A 25,895-nucleotide genomic window follows, 5' to 3' on the forward strand; every position below is an offset into this window, starting at 1 on the left:
GTCAAGCACCAACTCACGTCCATCCTCTGGTGGGCACTGGGCCAGGAAGACAGTGGCTCCCTGTGCATTGTGCTGGGCTTAGTATCCCTACGATGGCCTGGATGGACAGCCTGCTAGCTCAGTGACACTGAAGCCGACAAAGAAATGCAAACCCAACGTCCCTGACCTGAGATGGCTTCGAGGGCTGGTCTTGAGGTCCTTGCTCAGCCCGGAGCCCTGTCGTCCTGTGGCTGCATCTCACACTGCATGCAGACATGCTGGTGCCAAGTCCAGCTGCCCAAGGGCCACAGGCCACTCGGAGTGGGTTCAGCGAGATGAGGCATGTCACACACTGACCCTGAGCCTGGGGCAGGCTTTCTAGTGATGGGCTGAGCACTTTCTGAGCCAGCCCTGGTGTGGGAGGCCCTTCCTCATCTCTGCTCACAACCTCTTTGGCTCCTCTTGCCTAGGCTGGCCCAGGTCACCAGTTTCCCTTTCAATAACACCACTGTCACCTGCCACCCCACCCCAGGGGCTCTGCATGGAGGGAGGAGGGGAATCGGTCCCACCTCGGGCGGGGCTCGCCCCATGGAGCTGTGAGCAAACAAGAATGAAGAGGAGACAGCGAGGCACAGTTCAAAGGTTGTTATGTTTTTTGGTTTCATTTTTTGCTTTTGTAAACAAAAATAAGGTTGTGTTTTCTGTTTGAAACAAAACATAAAAGCCCTTCCCCGGCCCTGCGGGGGTGCTGGGCCACTGGTCCAGGCGGCAGAGCTCCCTGCGTGGGAGCATCCTCAGAGCCAGAGACAAAGGGCACTGGGAATGGAGTTTGGTTTTGTTAGGCAAGAAATAAAATTTAAAGACGTAACACGCCCACCATACAAATGAGGATCAAAAGATGCTACCTCGGTGTTGGAACCCTCTTGGCAGCTGGACTGAGTCCTCACACCACCCAGGCCAGGGTGGTGGACAGCCCAGGACACAGCATGGGGGCTCCCAGGACAAGAGTGGCGAGGGAGGGAGGGTGAGGTCAGAGTAGCCTCCTTCCCTGTGTTAAAAAAAGTACTAGGAAGCACCCAGAGCTTAAGAAAATCCCCCAGCAGGGAGAGTCGACAGCGAACACCCTGCCTGGCGAAATGTACAAAAATAAAACAAAACTTTATCCCTGAATGACAGAGTGAAGACCCCTCCACCTGCCCCATGCCCCTCCCCACAGCAAGTCCCAGAATTTACTGAGGCGGCCAATCCCTCCCCCAGCGGCACAACCCCCTGAATCAACAGGCAGACAGACATGCGCGTGGGCGGAGGCCCAGGGTGGGAGGGGATCCCGCACCCAGACCCTGACAGCCCACGTGCTCCTTCCCCCTCAGGAGGCAAGACCGCCACAGCACGGGGGAAGGGGGTGTCAAAGAGCACTGGCAGGGGCGAACAGGAGTGGGGCAGACGGTGGCCAGTCGAGGTGGCCTGGGAGACGAGAGGAACCCAGGTGGGCACAGGAGGACAAAGGGGAAGACAGTGGGTCCCGGGTTGAAAGAAGCCAAGGACCAGGGTGGGGGTGGGGTGGGGTCCGGTCTCCTCTGAGACCTGCAGTTCATGTGGGGCTGAGGACCTGGAGGGCAGTGTGGGCGGGAGGTCCTAGCATACAGGCTGCTTCCTGGGGCGGTCACTAGAAGTCACAGAATAGGGAAGTAGGGGGAGGGGGAGGGTCTGGGTGGAGGGGGAGGGTGGGTGCTGGAACTGAGCCCTAGGCACCCAATTGCCCACTTTGCCTGAAGCCAGCAGCAAGGGAAAAGGGTGGGGCAGTGATCCAGGGACCATCCCAGGGGCTTTCTTCGTCTTTGTGGGGCTCTGATGTGGCCCCCATGCCAGGGGAGTACAGTATGAAGATGGGACCACTTCAGGTGGCGGCAGGGCTCAGGCAGCCTGGCCTCCTGCTGCAGATACAGTAGTTCTGGCGTTCTGCCGGGCAGGTGGACGGCAGGGAGGGGCCTCGGTTTCAGGGTCAGAGTGTCAGCACCAAACACACCCATGTCAGCCAAGGGGGTGGCAGGCGAGGAACGTGGCCTCGGACAGATGGTCAGGTGAGGATCGCGGGTGTCCTGAGGACAGGAACGCATGACCTGGCAGGTCCAGGCCCTGGAGAGGCGGGAGGCACAGTCCCTGGGAGGCTTCTGAGGCCGGCAGTGGTGGAAGCAGATGGCACCTGGGCTCCGCCCTCCAGGACTCCGAAGTCAGCGCAGGCTCTGGTACAGGTAGGCGGAGGTGAAGAGGGTGTTGGCGGCCAAGCTCACAGCCAGGAGGCCCCGGACCAGGGAGGGGCCAAAGCGCCCTGTGCAGGGGGAGACACCAGTCAGAGGAGCCTTGGAGGGGTCACGTCGGCTGAATAGCACCCAATCTTCCACAAGAGGCGGTTTGTGGGGCCTCAGTGTCCCCCTCCAAAGGTGTCCCTATGATGGAGGACCTCGGCCCTGCCGTCCTCCATGGAGCCCTGCCTCCCTGCAGGTGCACCTTTGAGCTCAGGCCGGCGGGCAGCCCAGGGCAGCCTGTGCCATGTCCATCCCTGGGCAACATGGGACAACCACGACAGCAATTTCACAGACAAGGAAATAGGGGTGTGGGTCACCACCTGGCCGGGTCTCAAAGGTAAAAAGCAGTGACTCAGGTCTGTCCTCACCAAGGCCTCACAAGCTACACCCCAGATCTGCCTCACTCAGCTCAATAAAAACCCCTACTGTGGGCCTGTCTGTCCTCCTCTTCACACCCCACCCCCAGGGGACAAACCACGTTAATCTCTGCCACGGCCCAGCCAGCCAGTATGCAGAAGAGCCAGCAGCTTAGCACCCTGCTGTGGGTCCAAAGCCTGTGTGCCCTCGTCCACCCCCACACTGTGCCGCCTCGAGGTGCCCAAGCCCTGTAGACCAGCCCCAGGTGGGAAGTCTCTAGTGTCTGCCCGTCCAGCATGGCAGCCACAGTCATGTGCAGCCGCTGAGCGCTGGCAGTGTGGCCAGTACAGCTGAGAAACCAAGTTTTTTTTTTTTTTTTTTGGGGGGGGGTACCAGGGATGGAACCCACGGTGCTTAACCACTAAGCCACACCCCCAGCCCTTTTTGTTTTTTGGAGACAGGGTCCTGTGAAGTTGACGAGGTTGGCTTTGAATCTGTTATGCTCCTGCCTCAGCCCCCCGAGTTGCAGGAATTACAGGTGCACACCACTATACCCAGCCCAAGTTCTTAATTTTATTTTAGTTCAGTTAAATTTAAATAGGCACCTGAGGCCACAGACTCATTCGGGAAAGTGGAGGCCTGGACCTGTCCTGGCAAGAAGGGGAGGCCATTTGCTGAGTGCAAACTCTGGATCCAGAGGCACTGGGAAGAGTCCACTGGTTGGAGGATGGTGGTACCCTTGAGGGTTCTTTCTCCCAGTGTCACAGGTCCTGTGGCTCTAGGCCAGAGCTCTGTACCCACCAGGAGGTGACCTTGCCTTTGGCTCTGTCCCTTCCCATGCCCTCCAGCATCCAGGGAGCAGACCTTTCCAGGCGGCGGCCTCCTCTGAGCACCCTCTGGTGGTGGTGTCCACCACACAGGTGGATGACTGGGATGACTCGTCCTCTTTCTTGATGGAGAGGCTGCTGCAAGCACTGCCTCTCTCTGGCACTGATCTCATGTCTGCAAAGAGAAGGGTGCGTGTCTCAGGGGTGCTCACAGCTCACCCCCAGGGACAGATGTGGGCAGCTCCACTTCAATTCCAAGACGTGATCCTTGGAAGTGGTGGGCCAGCCTGTCCCAACCCCTCACCTCCCCTGGGCAGTGGAAGGCTGGGTTCTTGTTCAGACCCTGTTTGTACCCTTGCTGCTTGGCTGCCATGGAGTAGCTGGTTATAGATCAGGTGCCCAAAATGCCCACAAGTGGGACCTCTGGAGGGGAAGGTGGACAGGCAGCAGGGCAGCCCCAGGGACAGGGGACCCCTGCCTAGCCGGCATTCAGCCAGTGTGGTTGGAACTTTTGCATTATTAGAGACACAAGAAATCGGCGCGTTTGCATGGAGTCCTAGAAGCTGAAGCCACACACCTGTGATCCCAGTGAGTGGGAGGCTGAGCAGAAGGTACATGAGTTTGAGGTCAGTCTCAGCAATTTGGTGAGACTCTTTGTCAAAAAATAAAAAGCTCTGGGGATGTGGCATAGTGGTTAAATGCCCCTGGGTTTAATCCCTGATTAAAAAAAAATTTTTTAAAGGAGCCCAATATAAAAAAATCTTCTTTTCCCCAGTGCCGAGGATTGCCTTGTACATGCTCGGCAAACACCTTGTGCTGAGCTACATCCCCAGTCCTAGGCACTTTTTATTTTTCTTTTTTTTTTTTTTAAATATTTATTTATTTTTTTGTTTTCGGCGGACCCAACATCTTTGTTGGTATGTGGTGCTGAGGATCGAACCCGGATCGCAGGCACGCCAGGCGAGCGCGCTACCGCTTGAGCCACATCCCCAGCCCCCACTTTTTATTTTTCTTATTTGCAGTGTTGGGGGGTTGAACCCAGGGCCTCATGCATGGCTAGGCAAGTATTCTACCACTGAGCTCCATCCTCAACCCAGACCTAAAAATTTTTGTTTTTGGTGCTGGGGATTGGACCCAGGAACACTTTACCACTGAGCCACAACCCAGCCCTTTGTGTTTTTTTAGACAGGGTCTTGCTAAGTTGCTTCGAGCCTTGCTAAATTGCGGAGGCTGACTTTGAACTTGCAGTCCTCCTGCTTAGGCTCCCAAACTGCTGGGATTACAGGCATGCACCACCATGTCTGGCCCTAAAATTTTTTAAATGCTTTGCAGTACAAGAGCATTTGAGCAAAACAAAAACATCTATGACAAGACACGGCCTGGCTGAGCATGACTGTGTTCAATGGGTCCAGAATGGAGGACCCTGAAGGTCACTTGTAAAAGAAAAACATAAAAACAGCCAGTAGAGGCCAATGTCCCAGGGGTTCAAGGTCATCAGAGCCACTTCACTGGGAAGTCTGGAGCCTGGGAAAGTGTCCAAAGACAGGACAGCCCCCTTGCAGCACCGATGGCCTCTTGGTGCTGTGTGGAAGGTGAGCTGAAGGTTGTATCTGCAACGTGCTTTGTGCCCCCCACGTACCCACAGTGTGCTTCTTGTCCCGCGTGGGCTGCCTGTGGGAGAGCTGAGGCGGCTCGATGGTGAAGAGGCTGCCATTGTGTGGGGAGTGCTCTTCTGAGCTGCTGGGGGTGTTGGGGGCCTCCCCAGGGGGTGACGGGAACAGCAGCAGCTTCTGTCCCTTGAGGTTGAGCCGGGCGGGGCTGATGAGGGGCCTGCGATGGCGCAGGGAGCCATAGCTGGAGGCCAGTGAGCTGGCCACCGAGGGCACCGGGGAAGGGAGTGGCGAGGTGGGGCAGCTCCCCGACAGCAGAGAGAAGTAATCTGCAGGGAGGGAGGACATAAGAGCAATGACGGCAATGCGAGGATGTGTCACGGCCACCCAGTCCTGGCGCTTCTCCTTCCTTAACCCAGGACGAAGGGGAAGAAGCAGACGTGGGGGACAGTGGGAGGCCCTGCTGGAACCGAGGAGGGGTGGTCATGGAGCCTCAGCCACCTCGGTTTCTGTCCGAAGCCTGGTACCCCCTTCAGCGGAGAGCAAGGCCTGTGTAGAACAAGCTCAGGCCTGACTCTAGGTCTCCCAGCCCAAGCACCCTGGAGGCTGGAGCCCAGAGTACAGCTCTGTCCACGGCCGACAGCACACCCTGATCCTATAACCCACCACCCCATTTCACACCACAGGAAACCGGGCCCGGGTATGGCATTCTTGCCCAGGCCTGGTGTGAACACAACTCGGTTGGGTCTCACAGCTCATGCTCGGGGCTACCCCACTCTGGAAACCCAGGGCCACCCTGGCCCCAAGGCAGCTTTCCTGTCCCCCCTCTTGGCTCCTGTTCTTCTTACCTGAAAGAGGAACCTCCCCGGGTCGAGACATCCGAGATGGTGGGCGGCTCCCGCTGAACAGGTATCCTGAGTCTGACAGAAAGAGAGACAAACTGCACAAGGCCTGCGACCAGAGCCACCACCTCTCACCCGACCCACCTGCACTTTCACCCTGCTCTCCCCAAACATGGGCATTTGAATGATCCCTCAGCCACCACCCAGGTACCTTGGCATATTGCCATCTTGAAGATGAAGAAACCGGAGCCCTGGTGGGCCACAGGGTGAGCCAGCGGCTGGTTCAGGCCTTCCACTCCTCATCCCATGTCCTCCTCCCACACGAGGCCCCCATCTTCAGCCGTCTTGAGCTCCACCTTCCCCACTGCCCTAGAGCCAGCCGCCTGTGTCGGACCCCATGGGACACCTCCTCCCCAATCAAGTGCACCCAGGGCAGGCCCAGATCCAGGATCTCATGTCCCCCAAATGACCTGCTGAGAGCTGTGCGGGAGACCTGGAGGATGCCACAGACCTCGTGGTGGGGACAGACTGCTGTTCCCCTGCCTTAGGAGCTCTGCAGGGTCCATCCCAGTGTCCTGCCAGCCCCTTCCCCTTCAGGCCAGCCCCTGTGGCTGGGTAAGGGTGAACACGTGACCCAAGCATGCCGATCAGTCCCCCAGGACCAGGTCTATGGATGCATCGACAAGCCTGGGGCTCAGGAATGTCCTCAGAACAGTTCCCTGTAGGGGACAGGCAGCAGCCACTTTCCGCCAGCAGCCTGGCTCCTGGCTGGTTACACAGGAACACCCAGAGTGTGGGACTGTGTACCTAGGGTCATCACCCTTCACCAGTCCTCTGAAGGCCGTGGACTGTGTCTCCCTGGGGAACGACAGGGTGACCCTTACATGCTCTGGAGCATGCTCACTCACACAGCCTGAGCTTAAGGGCTCAAACCCTGTTCTCAGCATCAGAGGGACCTTGGGCAAGTCACTAGGGAGCAGAGGGGCTGACACAGAGCCACACCCCCCTGCCTGGAAGAATTGTTGAGGGGCTTAAGTGAGACTCTCACTGCACTTGACCAAGCCTGTGCCTACAGTTTAGCAAAGAGAAATCAGATTAACCCAGATGCACCCACATTCTGCCTTAAGCTCCCCTGGCACTCAGAAAGCCACCTGCAGGAGACTCCACTGAGAGTGAGGCTTCCCAAAGTCGAGAGGGGATCATTCAGACACTCTGGGTCCCTGAGCACATTTAAAACTGAATTAATTTACTCGTAACTTAGAAGATGCAGCCGGGAAAGGTGAGGGTGAGACAAAAGTCCTTCATGTCAGGGACAGTTGTTGGTCCCCCTCAAAGTCTGGGAGAAGCAAGTGCTTGCCCAATGTAACTGACCTGAACAGAATCCCTGCCCTGGGGGACACATTTCCCCTTCCCCAGGACTTGGCTTAGAACAGTAGATTTTAGAAACAGGAGGAAAAGGCAAAAGCCAGCAAGAGCTCACATTTATTGAGTCCCCAGGGTGCCTGTGGCCCTTCCAAGGCCCCTCCGTATACCCCTTCATTTAGCCCTTTGACCATGCTGTTCCTGTCCCGTGTTTCGGAGGGAAGCAGAGGCTGAGCGGGATTGAGGCCGAGGGCAGCTGCTGAGCAGGCCCATCCTGTCCTTACCAGATCCCAGTGCAGCTGTCCCTGGCCTGCGCCTGCCCACCAATGCAGACATGCATGCCACTTACCTGCTCGAGTCAGAGAGGGAATGGTTCCCAGCGAGAGGGCCCGGCGGAGGCGGCCTGGCAGTGAGGAGGGCGAGGCCCGACGGGGAGACCGGAACAGTTGCTGGTTGGCGAGTGGCAGGAAGCCGGGCGGGGAGGGGATGAACAGGGATGGTGAGGAGCCTGTGACGCTCGGGTGCGGCATGGCCAGGCTGGGGCCAGAAGGGAAAAGGCCGGCAGAGTCTCCAGGGAAGCACCTGCAAGGGCCCATTGGGCACCGAGAGAGGAAGAGGGTGAGCCTGGAAGGTTCTGGAGGCAGCCTGCCCAGCAGGGGCCCATGCCCTGTCCCAGGGTATGAGGGGGCCTTAGTCGGGGTCCCACAGGAGGCGTGCATTAGTTAAAGCAGGAAAGCAGTCGTCCATTTGCACCATTAGGAGCAGGTGGCTGAGAGGTGGCAGCATGACTCCCCCCACCCTGCATGCCCCTCCAACCCCTCAGGCTCACAGCAAACTACCTCTACTACAAGTCTCAGCATTAAAGTGACACTGTCGCCCTTGCTGACCTCACATCAACCTGGTGGCCTGAAACAACCCAGCTGTGTGCCGTGCGCTCAGTGAGGCTCTGTGGACCTGGGCTCCTTCCTTCCACTTCCTGTTCTGTGTCCAGAGATTCCCAGCAGAGCAGTGGAGCCCAAGAGACACCCTGGGTGGTCTCCCACATGGGCTGGGACCCGGGGAAGCAAGAGAGCATGGGGAGCCCTGTGCATCCTGGGCACGGTTCCTGCAGCCCTCCCGGGGCTCCCCCTTGGGAGGCTGCCTTTTACTCTCTGCTCTCAGACACTGGATGCTCTGCTAAAGCCCCCTGTGGCGCAGAAGGAGAGGTGGCCAGGCCTGGCACTGCCAGGCTCTCAGGGGTACACACCAAACTCAAGCTCAGAAAAGACCCCTAAACGACCATGAGGCTGCCCAAAGGACAGGTGACAGTGTCTCTTTAACTTGAGAATGGTACAAATCACACAACAGGACGGATGGCCCCAGGCCAGAAGGTCAACCATGCTTCCGATTAAGGCACCCGATTACAGGGGGGAGAGGACAGAGGCAGTTAATACATTAGTCTGCCATCTGGACGGAGCTTTGGGCGTCCAGCCTTACCTCAATCCCAAGGGACAAAGGAGCCCGGCAGACAATGTGGCAACAGATGGGCAGGTAGGCTCAGGCCTGTGGTGAGGGGGGCTGGCTACTGCACCCGTGCTGTCCCGACTGAGCACTCCTGAGCTACCAAGATGCCACCACTCTCCTGGCTATTCCTCTCCTCTGTCCCTTTAAGTTTTATAAGGTAAGGACGGGGACAGCTGTTGACTCCCTGGATAATCACGTGACCATTCTGATCTTAGGCAAAGAACCAGGAGGCCACCTGGACTTTAGAACCAATGGTGAGACCCAGTGTTTGCAAATTAAGGCAGAGAATCTGCAGAGGGGCCTGGCCAACTGGGCCCAGGCTGGACGCACCCCTGCTCCACCTGCTGACTCATCCTTCAGACCTGATGCCTGGCTCCTTGCCCCTAAACTCTGGGGAGGGCTCTGCCTCTAAACAAAAAAGATTTTGCAGGCTGAGGGCGCCACTCGGGGGCAGAGCATTTGCTGAGTGTATGCAAGGGCACAACACAAAAAAATAAGGTTAAGAAAAAAAGGTTTCGTCTTCTCGTTTTGGGAGTGTACAACATGTGGTAGGCAATGCAGGGCAGTGGCTGGGACTGGCGGGCTACAGGCCCCATGACACAGAAGCCTGGGTAGGAAGAGACTGGGTGCTCAGCCCTGCCGGGGAGTCAGCAGAGAGCATCCCGGCGGCAGCAGGCTGTGGGTCAAGAAGCCGAAGCAGGCCCCTCCAGCAGGTGGCAGCAGGACTCTGTGCTGGGCCTCCTGTGACCACTCCTCTCAAGGCCAGAGCCAAGGGTGACTCTTGAGCAGAAGACCCCAGGGACAAGTGAGCATGGTTAGGGAGGCAGAGAGGAGAGAGTATCCCTATCAGGCTATGGGTTTTGGAGGCAGCCAGCTAGGACCAGAGGCTCCTGGCCCCTAGGGCCAACACCAGAAGGAGCAGCTGTTGTCTTGTTAGTGTGTTCCCAGGTTCCCCAGTACTTCCTCACCCCCGGGGCCACCCCCCACATCTCCCAGTTGAACCCGAGAATCCCAACCATCTGACAAAGACGTTTCTGATTTTGGTGGCATGGAAAATGTTGGCACTGTGGGGGGCTGGAAGTCTACCCTCTTGCTGTCATGTGAGGGAACGTCACTGGATAAGTGGACTCTCACAAAGCCCGAGGTGTGGTCTCTATTTGGGCTCAATTCTGCTCTGGACAAGGGTCTCCACGGAGCATCCTTCTGTTACAGGGGCCCTGGCTGTCGGGCTCCAGAGAGCTGTGCAGGTACGAGTGCTCATGTGCTCAAACCCACCTCAGAGTGGGACTCGGAGCCTGAGATGCACGTCTGTGTGACCCCCAACTCCCCAGGGTGGTGGCTGTGGGTGGGGCCAGCAACATAACTGACACATGAGAAGCCACGGCCTTCTCCTGCCCCGCCTCATCAAGAGCAGGAGATAGGTTATGTTTTAAGCAGCTGTTTATTGAGATGGGAAAAATATGCAGCAAGGCAAATGAGGAAGGGTGGCCCCTGAGCCATCTGGTGACATTGTCACCAGTTCCCAGATCTCCCACCCAGACTTCTGTGTACGTGCCTACACCCCAAACAAGCCCTCCCGCTGCCCCAGCCCTGGCAGAGGCCCTTCTGAAGAAACGTGAAAGAAAACAGGAAAAGACGCGTGGTACCTGACGCCACCCGGAAGTAACAGGGCCGGGAGGCATTTATTGAAAACACAGCATTCAGATCATGTCGTCTACGGCCAGGGTGTGTTTACAGCGGTCGGGGTCACTACACAGTCATCGACAATGCTACACAACAGGACAGATGAGACTGGCACCTGTCGCAGACAGAGGACACAGGCCCCTTCCTGGCAGGGCTGGGCCGGCTGAGGGGTCCTGGAGGATGGTCCTGGCAGTCTGCTCCAGGGCCCACTCGGCGGGGTTGGGGACCGCAGAGCCAGAGGGTGAAGATGGCTGAGCCTACCTCTCCCACATCTCCGCAGGGGTGGTCACCCTGACCTGGGACGTTCTGGCGGTGGGCCCCAGGCCCCCTCCAGGGAAGCCTGCACTTCCTCAGTTGCCACTATTGATACCAGAAGGTGCCGGCACTTGTAATGGAAACTTCAGCGGACAGTTAAAAGTCACACAAAACTCTAAAAAGGCCAGGAATCCTTACTCGCACGTGTCTTTTGACACCCACTAGAGGGCAGGAGACACATTTGCTTGGTAAGGGATCCCTGCCAGCCAGAGCTGGCTCCGGCTCTGATAAATAATTTAAATAATAAACACATACATCCTGCTCCTGCCCACCGCCAAGAGCGCAGAAATCAGCACCACACTGTCAGCTTGGAGAAAAGGAGATTCACATCACACCAAGAGCACGCATGGCTGACAGCCTGGCCCTGCCACCTTCCCCCTAGGTGGCTTCACAAGGTGGAAGGACAGGCAGGTGAACCTCCAGGGCGGCTGTGGCCCCCCACTCCTCACTGCTGAGCACAGGGGCATGGCCGCATCCACCTCTTTTCTGAGGGGCTTTTTATCTCACTCTACAGCAGAACAACAAGCCGCGTCCAGCACGGCCAAGCCTCGTGTGAAGTCACAGAAGGCCACAGAAACCCAGATGGTCTCCTTGCCCTTGCTGGGCTCCCCTCATGCAGAAACTGAGCAGGATGTGAGCTCCTACTGTCCATTATGGAGGCTAGAGGGTAGATGGCCTCACAGGATCCTCGGACTTAACAGCTTACAATGCTGGGGCCTAGGCACGACTCTCCAACTCCCCGTGGGGCTCCATGGTCAAGCTGACCAGCCATCTCCCACCTGCCCATCTGCCCCCCAGACCTAGGCAGCTGGTGGCCCCTTTGTTGGGTGTGGCCCTTACATGTGTAATCTGCTTTTGCCCTCCTGGGCTCTGAGGAAGAGGGTGGAAGAGCTGGCAAACTGTAGGCCAGTCACAGCAGGGGTTATGTTGAATGACAAGCGGCAGGACAGACTGGCCCTGGAGGGAGTGTACAGCCTACTCAGGGGCACCACAGGCTACATGCCAGGCAGGCCCAGGCTGGGCCCACGCTCCTGCTGGATCCTTGCACACAGCCTCAAAGCCAAGGTATATCTCCACATTTGGACAGCACCCAGTTCTCAGAGCATGTCCACATGTGCTACTTCATGTGACCCTTACATCCCCAGAAGCCACATCCCAGGGCCCTGGAGAGGGGACCACCTATTGTTTTGGGTGGTTAATCGAGGCTAGGAACAGCAGGGGCCTGGCCAGGACAAACAGCTAACCAGGAGCCGGGTATGGCCCTTCCCCGGGGCAGCTCTGGGGGGGCAGCACCCCAGGCAGCCCTGCCTCAGAGGGAAAGGCAAGGCTGAGGCCCCGTGGCTGCCCTCTGGGGAAGTGGGGGGTAGGAGGTACGGCACCCTGCATGAGCTGCTACAAGGAAGTCAGTGGGTGACAAGGCAGAGAAGGACGAGGTGGCAATGACCTGGGTCACTATGAGCCTCTGGATCCCTTGGGCTCCTGACCTGCATAGAACTGGGGCAATCTGAGCTTCTCTCAGGCACCACATGGGGTGAGCAGAGGAGCTGGGGCATGTCCTAGGCACAGGGCAGAGCAAGGCCGATGACAGCACTCAAGTCCTGCTCTTGCCAGCCACAGAAGGGCAGCTTTGGCCCAGCTGGCAGGGCAGGGCAGGGCAGGGCAGGGCAGTGGGCAGGGTGCGCATGTGGGGTGCCCAGTAACTAACTTATGAGCAGAGACTATTAAGACTCTGCACCCTGGGCAACCCCAGCACAGCCTGGCTGTCAGGAAGGAGCCTCCTGACTACATAAAGCAGCAGGATTTTCTACTATCCACCTTGGGATGGGGCTCACCACACAAATCATGGTCAAAGCCAGGTCAGGCCCAATACTACACTCCGCATTCCTGGGGAAGGAGGCCGAGGGAATCATGCAGTCTCCAGGAAGGTCTTAGAGCAGGAAACGGGGTAGTGGATCAAGGAACAGACCAGGCAGGAGGTCCTATGCGGGGACAGGGTGGTGATTCTGTTCTAGTCCTCACTCAACCAGAGTGGCACCTGCCCTGCCAAGCAGCCTAAGTGGACAGGTCACACAGCAAGGGCTCAGCAGGTAGCCACCATCACTGTCCTGTACCAGGGGCTCACCCCTGGGAGCTGGAGCCAGGAGAGGGCCATGGTGGTGTGTACGTGCGTGTGCCTGCAGGGTTAGGGCTGGGGTCAGAGGCAGACTGTGAAATGCTGATCATGTTTAGGTCACTGGGGCTGTGAAAGGGTCTCAGGCCAGAAGTGGTGGTAGTGGTGAACAGTTCCTGGGCGCTTGGGCAGCACCTCAACTGGGGGATGGCCTAGCGGTGCTGGGAAGGAAAGAGGGGGCAATGGAGAGGCTGGACTGAACTCAGGGCTCTAGGCTGGGTGGATGGGAAGTGAGACAGGTAAGAAGAGAGAAGACTGAGGGGTGTCTGTTCCGGGCACGAGTTGCACCCTGGGCCTGTTCATCCATCTGTCCTCCCCCCGCAGTCACTGCTGCTTCTCTGACCTTCGGGGCCGGAACCTCCGTGGGCCCGTTGCTTTTCTTGTTGCCACAGCTGCAGTGAAGCCCACCAGGCAGCACAGGGATGTGGTACTGAACTTGAGTGTGTCCAGCCAGCTGGGTGAGGCCGCCTGCAGGTACTGTTGGGCCAGGTGCAGCCCCAGCAGCAGGGCCCAGAGGCAGGTGGAAAAGGCGTCGATTCTTCGGAGCCTGTGGGGGGACAGGAGGGGCAGGTGAGTGCCCAAGAGGCAAGGCAGGAACCCTCAGCCCCCTCCATCCACACTGGGCCTTGCTCAGAGTGCAGAGTCCAGAGCCAGGGGGATCCCTCTTCTGGCTTACAAGCCACCAGCCCTGGGCCAGTGCAATTCCTAAGCTGGTGAAATGGGCTAAGGAAACCTCTTGAGCCACTGTGTGGATGCAGCAGGTGTGGACCTGCTACCACTCGAGAAGGAAGCACGGCCCAAGAGCACCTCTCCTGAGCCCTGCAGCCTCAGGGCAGGTGGTCATCATCACCTGACTTACAGGTGGGAGCATGAGAGAGAGAAGTGAAGTGTCAGGGCCCAGCTCACAGTGGGCAAGTGCTGGTGACCCTGCCCCTGAAAGGCAAGTCATTTGTTATCCTGTCTCACCTGCAAGACTAACAAGTCTCGTCTGGCTACATGGTGGAGTTCAGCCCAGGGCTGTGCACCAACAAGGCCTCTCAGCTCCCATCCCTGCACAGCAATGCAGAGCTCGAATCCCACACATACCTGATGCGGCCAGCCAACAGCATGGCCAGCAGGCAGGTGAGCAGGCCCAGCAGTACAATGCCCATCTGGTGGCTCTGCCCAAAGGCCCAGGCCTCAAGCAACTTCTCTGCTGTGTGCTCGGGCAGCAGGCCCAGCAGCTGCCGCCAGCCCTCAGCCCCAGGGGCAGTGCCATTGTCCGGCATGGCTGAGCCATTGCTGCCAGGGGGCAGAGCTGGGGGCAGGGCAGCCTCTGGGGTGAAGGGGTCACTGGGGCCATACAGCGCAGCAGTCAGCAGGAAGGCACAGGCCAGGAAGGCCAGAGCACGGAGCAGGATGACCTGGACTGGGGCCTTCACCGTAGAGAAGCTCTGAGAGGGAGGAAGAAAAATGGGTCAGCAAGTGCCACCAACAGCCACCTGTGCCCTCTGGGGGGGTGGAAAGTGTGGGGAGGGGCTGGCCAGGGCCCTATGGCACCCACTCGAGAGCCCGATACTCAAGAGATGACCTGTTCCCACACCCCTCAGCTCTGTGTGGACACACCACTGGCTTGTCCCACTCCTGCCCCCACCTGGCGTGGGAGGGGCACCCTCCACCACGCTCACGCTCCCTCTAGACAATCTCTTCCACATTGTAGGGGCCTTATTCCTCCAAACAAGTTTCCAAATTTATTTTGTCAAGTTCTCTCTTGTGCTTTTAACTAGCACTGGAATAACCATACAGTTAATGCTGGCAAAAGTTATGTTAAACAGTACAGTCGAGCCATTCAGTCAGAATGAGAACCACAGGTCTGACAAGGGTCCACCTGGTGTCCTGCTGTGGGCCAGGGACCCAGTGCAGACTGTTAACCACACCAAGTGCCCCAGGGCACATCTCAGGACATGAGAGGTCGGTGTTTATTTCTAAATCCACCTGCTACTATGTCAAGTTAAGGTTTTTTTTTTTTTTTGTGCTTAGATCAAATCCAGAACCTTGTATGTGCCAGGAAAGTGCTCCCCCTCTGACATGCACATCTATTCCCTCATTTTTCAAATGACCAGAATATTTCATTAATTAAGTACTGTGATAACAGTTAATAGTTTCAGCCAGACATTCCCAGGTTTAAACCCTGATACTGGTGCCCAGCAGGTGTGGCAGGTGTGGGGCTCTGTGCAAGCCTCTCAGCCTCCTCACACAGCACCTAAGAGTAACCACGAAGGCCGTTATGAGGAATGTACATATGATGCCGAGGAAGTGCCACTCAAACCCATGCTTGGGCATGTAAACAACCCAAATGTCATGGTCCTGGTCACTCTCCTTGGGAACACACACATGGCTGGTGACAAAGGGACTTGGGGGGCAGGGTGGGAAGGGGGTTCTAGGGGAAGGTTGTTTCCTCAGGAAGGGTCACTGAGGCCCAGCCCTCTGGCAGGGGCTTCCCATGTAGACCCAAGGCCCCAGAAGCCCACGATGCCAGTCTCAGACTTGTACCTGGGCCTGGTCAGCCTCCCGGCGCCTGAACTGGTGGCTAAGCAGCAGGGCCCGCAGCTGGCGGTTCTGGTGCTTGATGTAGTACTCCACGGCTGCCTGGCATGGCCGGCATAGCTTGTACATCTGCTCCAGGTGGTGGCGGTACACCTCGATCTCCTCGTCGTATCTCCCCTGTGGGTAAGGACAGAGGCTTGGGTCTGGGGGCACCTGAGCTCCCCTGGTTCAGAACCAGGTCCTGCCACTTAGAAGAGGGTGACCATGGGCAAGTACTCCCACTCTGAACTGCCTGTCTCTCTGCCACTGAATGGTGATGCAGGCTCCCAAGAGTGAGGGACAGCACAGGGCAGGGGCACAGGTGACAGCAGTGTTCTAACAAAATTGCTGCTCCAACCATGTACCTAGAGGCCAGGCACTGAAGAAGCGCTGCCTGCAGCAGTCCCCACTCCTGCCTGGAGCTCCTGGAAGTGGGTGACCTACAGGAGGCAGTTCTAGGCTGCTGCTGGAATCAATCCAGCAGATGGGCAACCCCAGCTCAGGGACTGCCCTTACCCTTGACTGATGGTCTAAAATGCATTATAGCTGCTGGCTAGGCCAAGGCCTTATTGGGGAGCTAAAGGGTTCTTTGGGCTTCTGGAATAGCCCAGAAGACAAGTCCCATCCTTACCATCCTCAGAGATACAGCACTGTACCTCCAATGTCTTATAGTCTGGAGTGGCCAAGACGGTTATCAGTTTGATCTCTTGAGGAGACCAAGCATGTCAGAAAAGCCATCTGGTGCCAGGTCCCCTATTCCTCCCCTTTCTGCAGACCCTTCCCTCCTTGCTTGGCCTGAGCTCACTCTGTTCTCTCCCCCTCCTAGGCTGGACCTGAGAAGGCTGGTGTTCCTGGGCTTCAGCTGGGATCTGCCTCTGAGGTCATAGGACCTAGGCTAGGCAACGTCTGGGGATAGGGTTCAGGAGGAGGAATCTCTGGATCTCAAGGAGGAGGTCGAGGGGAACAAAGCTCCCAGCTCAACCCAATTCCTAACTTCAAGTTTCTTAGCAATACCTAGCTTCCTTCCTCTCCCAGAGCTCTGAGTGTTCCCACCAGCTCAGAACTGGCCCTGCTGGGCTGAGGTATAGCTCAGTGGTGCAGCACTTGGGTTCAATCCCTAGAACCCTTCACCCCCAGGAACTGCACAGGCTGCCAGTGGGTAAAGGGACCTAGAAGGACGGGGACAGGATAGGGCCCAATGGAGTCCAAGTTCCTTATCTCTTTCTGTCCAGGGACAAAAACCCCTGGAACAGCAATCCCTGGGGTTTCCACTGGTGTTCCTGGGCTGAGTCCCCGGGCAGCATGGACAAGACAGGGAGAGCAGGCAGTTTGGCTCTAGTTGAGAATGAAATTGCACTCCCTGGAATGTGGCCAGACCAGGGTCAGGGAAAGGGGCCTTGGGTCCCCGGGACAGAAAAGCTGCTACCTGGCTGAACAGGGGCTGGAGGAGCAGAGCTAGCCCCAGCCAGCACCTGTGCACCTCGGCCCTGCCACCCTGCTCACCTCCTCCCGCGGTGCGAAGGCGGCCAGCTGCTTGATCTTGGTGGTCTGGTGGTGGCTGCACCTTCTGCACAGAAGGACTTGGCTGCTCACCCACTGCTGCGGCTGTGTGGGATCTTGGGGCATGCGCACGCTGCTCACCACGTGGTTCAGGTGCTCCATGTACTGGGCAGGGATCGGCTTGTTGTAGTCACCGTTCTGTGGAGGAGTGTGGGCATCCTGGTTAGTGGGGAGCCCACTCCCAGACCCTGGCTGGCTCAGCTAGAGGCCGCTGCAGGATGCTTCAGGATCTCAGACATTCCCACTCTTTCTCTATGTGACAGAGCAGCAGCTTTTCCTGACACCTCACGGGTGCTGGGGCAGGGCCTGCACACACACCTGGCTCTGGCTTCATCACTCAGAACCCAGACTGTGAACAGTGGCCTGTGAGCGGGCTGCCTGCCTGCTCTGTGAAGTCTTACCGGAAATTGGCCACTCTCCTTCATTCACATATTGTCTGTGGTGGCTGGGCAGTCGAGCAGCTGTGATGGACCACGCTGCTTGTAGAGCCGCAGATTTGGGCTTGCCTCAAGTCTGCCACTTGTAATGGCGAGATAGCTGACAAGCCACCACGGCTCCCTGAGCCTGGTTCCTCCCCCACAAATAAGGGTGTTGTGCCAGGACAGCTGTGAAGCATGTGTGAGATGCCAGCACGCTGCTCACGGTCCAATGGATGGAGATGTGGCGGCCACCAACCCTGGGATGGGCCAGGGAGCAGGTGGCTTTGAGTTGCTGTCTCAGGAGCACCAGCCCCACCTGCCCGCCTGCCCACGGCCCGCACCTCCTGGAAGCCGTTGTATTGCTCGCAGTGGGGACAGTCCCAGCAGTTGCGGTTCCCATATGGCACCAGTGTGTCCTGGTTGCAGAACCAGCAATTGACCATTGTGTGCGTTGGCTTCACCCTGTGGACCAAGGACAGTAGATTCAGTCCAGAAGCCCTCAAGACTTGTGAGAGGGGAGGCCACCCAAGCCCTGCCCCAGGCCACCAGAGAAAGGACAACAGAAGCAGGATCCCAGCTGGAGACGTAGGTGGGCTGCCAGAGGAAACGGCGGCCGAGGGAGAGTGGGGAGAGGAACTCAGACTCCATGTGCTGTGGCTGGACCAGAAGGACCAAGCGAGGGGGCCACAGCTGACAAAGCACCTCCCAGGAAGAAGCTGGACACTCTCCGGATCCAACAGTTCCAGCACATCCACATGGGGACCTAGGGCCACCAGCTCCCCCCACAACCTGGGGCCCAACTCAGGATGGTCCCTCCCCAGGCTGCGGAAATGGTGCTCTCCAGAGTTTTCTAAGGGAAGGGAGTCACCCGTGAAAAACTCCCAGACTTTCTGCTTCCCAGAAAAAGTCCCTGGAGTACGACGGCCAAGGAGCAGGGACTACTGACAGCTGCTGGGCCAGGGCCCAGCCTTCCTAGTGAGGCAACAAATGTGGGCAGGTCCACAGTGGCCTTCCCTGGTCACACTTGTGGTGACAGGTGGGGGCTTCAGGATAAGCCTAGCCCAGACACTGGGGAATCTGTGTTCTGGGTCCCCTGTCCCCCTCCATCTGCTTCATTGGCTGTGGGGCGTTGTATGGGGGAGGGGGGCACAAAACAAATACACAACAAACTCCTCAGTCCCAGAGCCTAGGAGGACGGGAGTGAAGGAGGCAGCTGGGAGTTCTTACCTCCCAGCTCAGGGCCCACGTCTGTGAAGCAGGAGCTTCTGCACACTGCAAGGGCTCGATGGCATAAGATACAAAGGGCTCTGCCAGCCAAGGGACAGCTCTGTCACTACTCTTGTTACTGGCCTGGGGGGACGGTAGCTCCAGGGAAGAAGGGCACAGCTGCTGCTGCCTGGCCTTGCCCTCCTGTGCCCTCCCATCGACTGACTATGGGCAGGATAAAGTGGTTTCATCACCTGTCGCTTGGGGACAAGAAGGCTGGCTGCCCTCACGGCCTGTTCCTGGGCAGTGCTTAGGAGGCTGGGCCTAGAGTCAACCTCATAAACCGTAGTGATGTGGGGGTGGGGAGGCCAGAGGGTGGCCAGGGTACGCCACTGGCAGCCTCTGCCTACACCCGCTTCCTACTCTGGCTCAGGTCAAAGCCCTCATCATGACAAAAACCAGCTGCATCTTGTCAACAGCACAGGGCTAGCAGGCAAGGCCTGAAGATAGTGCACAGGGCAGGGGTGGCTCTGTGCTCACTGGCATGGCCTCCAGAGAGGGTCACCCAACTTCCTGGAATCCCCACTTCATTCCCTCACCTAACAAACGGGGGACACTAAGACTCACTGCCCCAGAATGGCTGCTGGGAGGACCCAACCAGAGAATGTAGGAAAGCACTGAGCACGGCAGGTGGCCCATGCTCAGCGCCAGCCAGCTTCACTGGGCACCAACAATGGGGCCAGTGTGGCTGGAGGCGTGGAATCTCTGCAGTGGTGGTCTGGTGGCCTGGGCAATTAGCACTTGCTGTTTATTAATTTGTACTGCTTTACAAGCCTCTCTGTAGTTGTGCATGGGGGTGTGTCCCGACAGCTGGTGACCAGGCAGTGTGACCTCTCTCACCACTCCCCCCCATGCCTAGGACAAGGCTCTGTACCTACCTGTCTCTAGGGCCCCTCAGCCATGGTTTGTTTGAAGGGGAAGACCACCCCCTGTGCCTGCCCTGGGAACCAAAGACAGGTGAGCAGGAGTGTGGCTCCCGCTGCCCAGGGGGCCTTCAGAAGCCCCTCCCATCCAGGGAGCCCCTGCCAGGGAAATGGCTCAGGGCCCTAGAAGGAGCCCAGCCTAGAAGGGAAGGCAGGAGGTTAGCCTTTGTCACAGGCCAGCAGCTAATCTTTGATGGGGGCAGAGGTATTCTTTTGTGGCCACAGTGGCTGTTGCCCACTCTGGCTAGGCAGTCTCCAAACCAACAGTTGCCTCCTAGCCCCAAAAGGTCTGTGGGTGGGGTTGGGGATGTGGCTCAAGCGGTAACGCGCTCGCCTGGCATGCATGCGGCCTGGGTTCGATCCTCAGCACCACATACCAACAAAGATGTTGTGTCCGCCGAGAACTAAAAAATAAATATTAAAAAATTAAAAAAAAAAAAAAGGTCTGTGGGTGGCAATGAGGGGCTACTGGTAGAATCTCAGGACCCCTCCCACTAGTAAGGCTGCCTCCCAGGCTTCAGACATCAGCTGTGTGGGTGAATGTGCCAGCCCAGGCAGACCAGGCAATCCTGGCCTCGAGGCCTCCCTCTGCCAGGCCTAATGCAGCAGTAGCTGAGCCAACCTCACCTGGCCTGGCTTCTGCTCAGAGAAACGCCCCTGTCCCACCTCACATTTCCCTCATAAACCCCGGGGCCCACTTCTCTCCACCCGGCCTACAACTACCCCACAACTGGTTCTAGGACACAGTGTACCTAGCAGGTTTGAGGTGAAAAGACAAAGTGACACAGGCAGCCTCAGGCCCACGAACCTTTTAGGAGGTTACTTGGGGGCTTATGGGTGGGCCTGGAAGGAACTCTCCTAGCTCCTGACACCATTATACTAAGCTCTTGGGCTGCTGGAGGGGCCTGAGGCAGTCATGGGGCAGAAACATAGCCCAGAACAGAGGGGAAAACTACGAGCAGGGGGAGTCTCTGAAGAGGCTGGCGCTCCAGGAGGCCCCGACACAGAGCGTTAGCGTTACTCAGAACAAAGCTCCTGCCCTGAGGTCTCCCCACTGTTCTAGAGTGCCCACAACTTGAGTTCCTTGAGGCCTACCTCTGCCAGGCTGCTCTGTGTCACACAGAAGAGACACTGAAATGGCTCAGCTGCCATCCTGAGGAGCTCCAAGTGCATGTGTACACTGGTCTCCACCAGGCTGAGCAGCACACGGCCTGTCAGAGGCCCAGCCCTGTCACTTTGACCCTGGGCACTGTGAGCAGGCTTGGTGGAGGTTGGAAAGACATGTCTCTGTGAGCAGGCTTGGTTCCCTCACAGGCCCAGGGAGAGCTGGCCTCACAGGGTGTCTCTCTTGCCGTTCCACCTGCTGGGTGGCCACGCAGATTACCTCATCTGCCCTAAGTATCCAAGGAGCCTCTTGGCTTACTTCAACCATGGTGGCATCACACCACAAAGCACACCAAAGTCCACAGTGATGCTACCAACACCAAAACAGAAACCCCAAGTTCTACCCCTCGGAGGACAGTCCTGGCTTGGGGCGGCTCTTTGCCTATCAGTTCACCAAGCACCATGCAAAGTTTGCAGAGATGCAAGGACTAGCACAGTGCCCCACTTGGTCCTGCACATGAGGACAAGAATGACAACTCAAAAGGCAGCAGGAGACAGATGCCACAGGAAAGTAGCCAACAAGCAGGGCATCTGCTGTCACCCTGAAGAGCAGGTGTGCTCAAGCCAGTATGGTGGTGCACACCTGTAATACTAGCTACTCTGGAGGACGAGGCAGGAGGGTCACAAGTTTGAGGCCAGACTGAGCAACTTAGTGAGACCTCAAAAAACAAAAAGGGGTGGGGATGTAGCTCAGTGGTAGGGCACTCCTGGGTTCAATCCCCAATACCAAAAGGAAAAAATACCCCAAACACAAACAAACAAAAAAGAGTGGGTGCACTCAACAGCAGGCAAAAGTGGGGACCATGTGAGGTGAATGCACCCAGGCACAAAATCTGCTCAGCTTGGGTGGGCAGCCCAGGACATAAGTGGCGAGAAGTGGACCTGGCAACATGAGGGTGCCCTAGAGGGCTCTGTAGCACCAGAGGCTGTGCTACACACTGGGGGAAGTTGCCTCCTCTTCATTCCCAAACAGAAGAAAGATGATCCTAATAAACCCCAACGTAGTGTCGTAGTGTCGGGAGCCCCAGGCAGCATGTGACGGGTGCAAGGAAGTGTGTGCTTGCAAAGGGCAAATCCTGGACACGCGATAAGGTGGGATGAGACGTACCAGAGCAGCAGAGTCAAGGGCCAGGGGGTGGCACAGGAAGCCACGGGCCATCATGGCTGCCTGGACGGGGTGAGCAAGCCCAGGGAAGTGTTATTTGGGCTGTGCTGCCTGTGAGCGCAGAGAAGCAGCCCAGGTGCTTAGTGAGCACGCAGAGCATGAGGCTTGGTTGACAGCTGAGGCGTGGACATAAGGCAGGGCTCTGCCACTTACAGCTGGGTGATGCGGGGCAGGAAGACCAACCTCCCCAGGACTTTGTTTTCTCATCTGTGAAATGAGAGAATAGTATATCTGGCCCTTTGGAGTTGCTGCCTGGGGACAGCTCCAATGCTTATGGCCCCACTATCACCACAGTAATGGTAGCTGATCTGGTCGTGAACAATAATCAGGGTAAGGGGACTCATGGGGGAGGAAGCCACAGTTATTGGACTTGACTGGGGCTCTGGGGGACTTTAGAGAAGTGACCACTTCCTGGGCATCTCAGTGAGGCTTAAAGCCCAGGGTAAGGCTGACCTAGAAAGAGTCCAGAGGATGTTCCCTCCACATTCCTCCTCAGGGGCACCTTCCTGCCCTCTGCCATCTCTGTGCTAAGCCTGCAAACACTGAGCCCACCAAGTCACCTTCCAAAAACAACTGTCCTTTCATGCCCTCCTTAGGGTCATTCAAAACCCCTGCTGTGGCCAGAACCAATGACTCCTCACTGTCACAGTTTTCTCCCTGCTGGAGGGAGAAAGGTGCAAGCAGCCACTTGCCAGACTGTTCTCCAGGTGACACCCAATGCCCTATGAGGACATTGAGAGCATCCTGGGAAGGACCGGTCCTTCTCTGTCCAATCAACAGTAACAGTCCCAACACTACACCTCAACCCTCTGGTGTTGTTCAGGGACACGAAGGGACTTCTGGGCACCCACAGCACAGCTCACCCCGCACCTCACCAAGACCTCTCATTTTGTCTTGTTTCTGGCAGAATGAAAGCCATGGCTGACAGGCCAGGAAAGGGAAATTGGTACCTGGGAACAGTCACAGCACAAGACATCCAAGTGTGTGGCACAGTGAGCAATCCCTAGTCACATGCAGCCACACTAACCCCAGGTGAGCAGGTACAGACTCTGCTCCTCGGCTGTGCTCCCAATCCTGGGCTGCCGAGGTGCTGCTGTCCAGGAGGAACCTGGCTCTGCGCCAGCTCTGCTGCCCACAGGCCCTCTGTGTAAGAAAATGACTGGTTCAGACCAGCTGGTCCTGCAGGCCCCTCCAGCTTCCAGGAGCCGGGCAGGAGTGAAACATGTGGAGACTCAGGGTGAGTGACCCTTTGAGTTTGGCTCCCTCAGTTCCCCAGGAGGCAGCCCCTCCTCCCGAGACACCAGACACCTCTTCCTCTTCCAGAGGTCTCTGTGATTCGCCCAACCCACTCCTTTTTGCCTGTCTCTCCTCTGAGATGGTTAAGGAAGATTCTCCAGTCACGCTTTTGGATTCAAGCTGCAGCTCTGCCACCTGCTGCTGAGTGACCCTGGGCAAGACCCCTTGCACCCTTCACCTTCGTGCATCCCTTGCTGTCTCTAGGATGGTCTCACAACTCCACTTTCCTCCCTGTGCCCAGGGAAGGTGGATCAGTGGGGAAACAGTTGGCTATTCCCGCCCCCAGGCCTTGCTGAACCAAGAGGCCATTCCACTTCTATGCCTGACCATGGAGTGGGATGGAGAAGCCAGATGTGAATGGAGGGTCTGCATGATCTCGGCCTGGCAGGGCGGAGGACGGGCCCTGTCCATCTCAGACACCTCCGAAGCAGCTTGGCTTTGCCCATCTCCAGGAGGCAGTCCTGGAGTGCAGGTTCCAGACACAGGCAGCATCTCTCCTGACATGGACCTATCTGGCTTGCTGTCTCTCGGCTTTTCCTGGGGGAAGCAGTGGTAGCCTGAAATGGCCGATGTGAGGAGTGTGTGGCCCGAGCCATGACACGCAGAAGAGCAAGTGCCAGCTATTATCAACGCATCAGACGCGCTGCCGGGGGCCCAGGGCGGAGGGGGCCCAGAGCAAGGGGCCCAGGGCAGGCCGCCAGGGGGCAGCGACCTCCGGGCCTGCAGGGCGTGAGGCGCGGGCGCTGCGGGCGCCGCGGGCGGAGGAGCCCGCAGCCCCCGAGCCCGCCGCCCTCGCCTGCACCCCACACTCTGGAGCTCCCGCCCCCGGCCAGGCTCCCCAGCCGCTTCCCCACTCGGTTCCAAACCCGGTCTTTTCAGGGCGGGCGTGGGGCTGCAGAGCGGTCCCGCGCGTTCCCAAGCAGGCCGGTCCCCGCCGCGGCCTCCGCGAGACCGGGGCGGGGCGGCGGCCGGGCCGCATGGGGCCGGCCCGCGCACTCACCTCCGCGCGATCCGGTAGAGCAGCACGCCGGCGGCGGCGCACGCTGTGACCCCCAGGCCGCCGGCCAGGCCGGCCGTGGGGCAGCGGGCCAGCAGCGCGCTCACTCCTTCCATGGCTCCCGCGCGGGCGGCGGCGGCGGCGGCGACGGGCTGGGGGCGCGGGCCGCAGCGGTACGCGGGGCGGCGGCGCGCGCCTGCTCGCGCCGTGACCTTCGCCGCTTTGTAGCAGGCGCGGGCCCGCCCCCTGACTCGGCGCGCTCCCGCCGCTCAGCCTATCGCGGCGCGGGGCGAGCCCGGGTGGGCGGGGCGCCGGCGGAAGCGCGCGGCGCCGGCTCGGGCGCGCCCCCCGGCGTCCGGAGGTGGAAGGCGGCGCGCAGAGGCGGGCCAGAGTCCCGCCCGCGCACGCGCCGGCCCGCGTGGGTCGAGCTCCAGCCGCTGGGGCTACCTCCGCGTCCTGCCACCGAGGGCTGCTTGCCGTTGGTTCTCTCCTCCCGCTAGTCCGCTTCTCTCAACGTCTAGCCAAACCTTGCCTATGCGCTCAGTGCCGTTGCAACTTCTGAAGGCACAAGGTTGAAAATTAGCTTGTACAGACACAAGCGTCCTGCGACGGAGACAAGGTTAATCCTAGGATCATCATGCAAACGTTAGAAAGAACCTCAGGCCTGGAGGTATTGACCTGGAAGGGTGGTACACTTTTAAAAATCCACTGAGCAGGGCGCGTGGCACACGCCTGTAAACCCAGGGGTTTAGGAGGCAGAGACAGGAGTTCAAAGCCAGTTTCAGTAGGCGAGGCGCTAATCAACTCAGTGAGACCCTCTTAGTAAAATACAAAATAGGACTGGGGATCTGACTCAGTGGCCGAGTACCCCTGAGTTCAATCCGTGTACCAAAGGCGGGGAAAACCCACATGCTGGTTAATTATACAGTATCCTAAGTTTGAATAAAGCCTATTGGTGTATTTGTAAACAGTAGAGGGTGGTTAAGGCGCACTCGAGGGAGTGTAGCAGTATTGATTTGAGCTAAATTGGTCGATAAACGCTAAGGAAATATTTTTATCTAAGCAAATGTTTCTGTAACCCCACAAACTTAACACTGTTTTTGAGATCGATATTAAGTTCTGTGTGGCAGAGATGGGTTATTTGGGCATCAATGTCATCTTTGTTTTCTGTTGCCAGGGAAGCTGCCCACTCTCCATTCGGTGCTTTCACTGGGCAGGAAGGAGGAACCCGGGTGAGTGAAAGGAAGCAAGGTGAAGCCTAGGGGGTGCTTGGACCTGGACTAGACCTCCTCTCCTAGATAAGGGTGTTTGAACAAAGCCCTTGCTCCGCACTGTCTTGGCTTGCAGCTTTTTCCCAGCCATGAGCACACAAATATCTTATGATGTGCAGCATACCTTCAATGTGTGGGCCTGAGTCTAATCATCACCTTTCCCATAAGTGTGCACTTGTATCCAAAAGGAATGAGTGCACTATGTGAGAACAATGTATGACATCCAGCTGTCACATCCCTCGCTCATTAGTTTAAGCACACCTTGGTCAGCAGCGCTGCCTATGAATGCAGCTTTCTGAATGGTTTGTCAGACCC

At 57.8% G+C, this 25,895-nt stretch overlaps 1 protein-coding gene across 2 annotated transcripts; it reads right to left on the reverse strand.

The window, feature by feature from the left end:
* Positions 1-614: 614 nt before the first annotated feature.
* TMEM201 (transmembrane protein 201) lies at positions 615-24,532 on the reverse strand. Of its 2 annotated transcripts, XM_081306810.1 has the most exons (12): positions 24,313-24,532; positions 17,840-17,960; positions 17,023-17,217; positions 15,487-15,657; positions 14,041-14,387; positions 13,298-13,501; positions 8,760-8,825; positions 7,633-7,865; positions 5,928-5,999; positions 5,109-5,408; positions 3,507-3,644; positions 615-2,308 (listed from the first exon to the last, which is right to left on the reverse strand). In XM_081306810.1, the coding sequence occupies exons 1-12, from the start codon at positions 24,423-24,425 to the stop codon at positions 2,211-2,213; spliced, it is 2,058 nt and encodes a 685-aa protein (XP_081162936.1). In that variant the 5' UTR covers positions 24,426-24,532; the 3' UTR covers positions 615-2,210. The 2 variants fall into 2 exon arrangements, with proteins under 2 accessions (XP_081162936.1, XP_081162937.1); XM_081306811.1 differs by lacking the exon at positions 8,760-8,825 and having other exon boundaries at positions 24,313-24,531.
* Between the last annotated feature and the right edge of the window lie 1,363 nt (positions 24,533-25,895).

This window comes from Spermophilus citellus (genome assembly GCF_964194105.1).
Source record: "Spermophilus citellus genome assembly, chromosome: 9".
Classification (NCBI taxonomy): domain Eukaryota; kingdom Metazoa; phylum Chordata; class Mammalia; order Rodentia; family Sciuridae; genus Spermophilus; species Spermophilus citellus.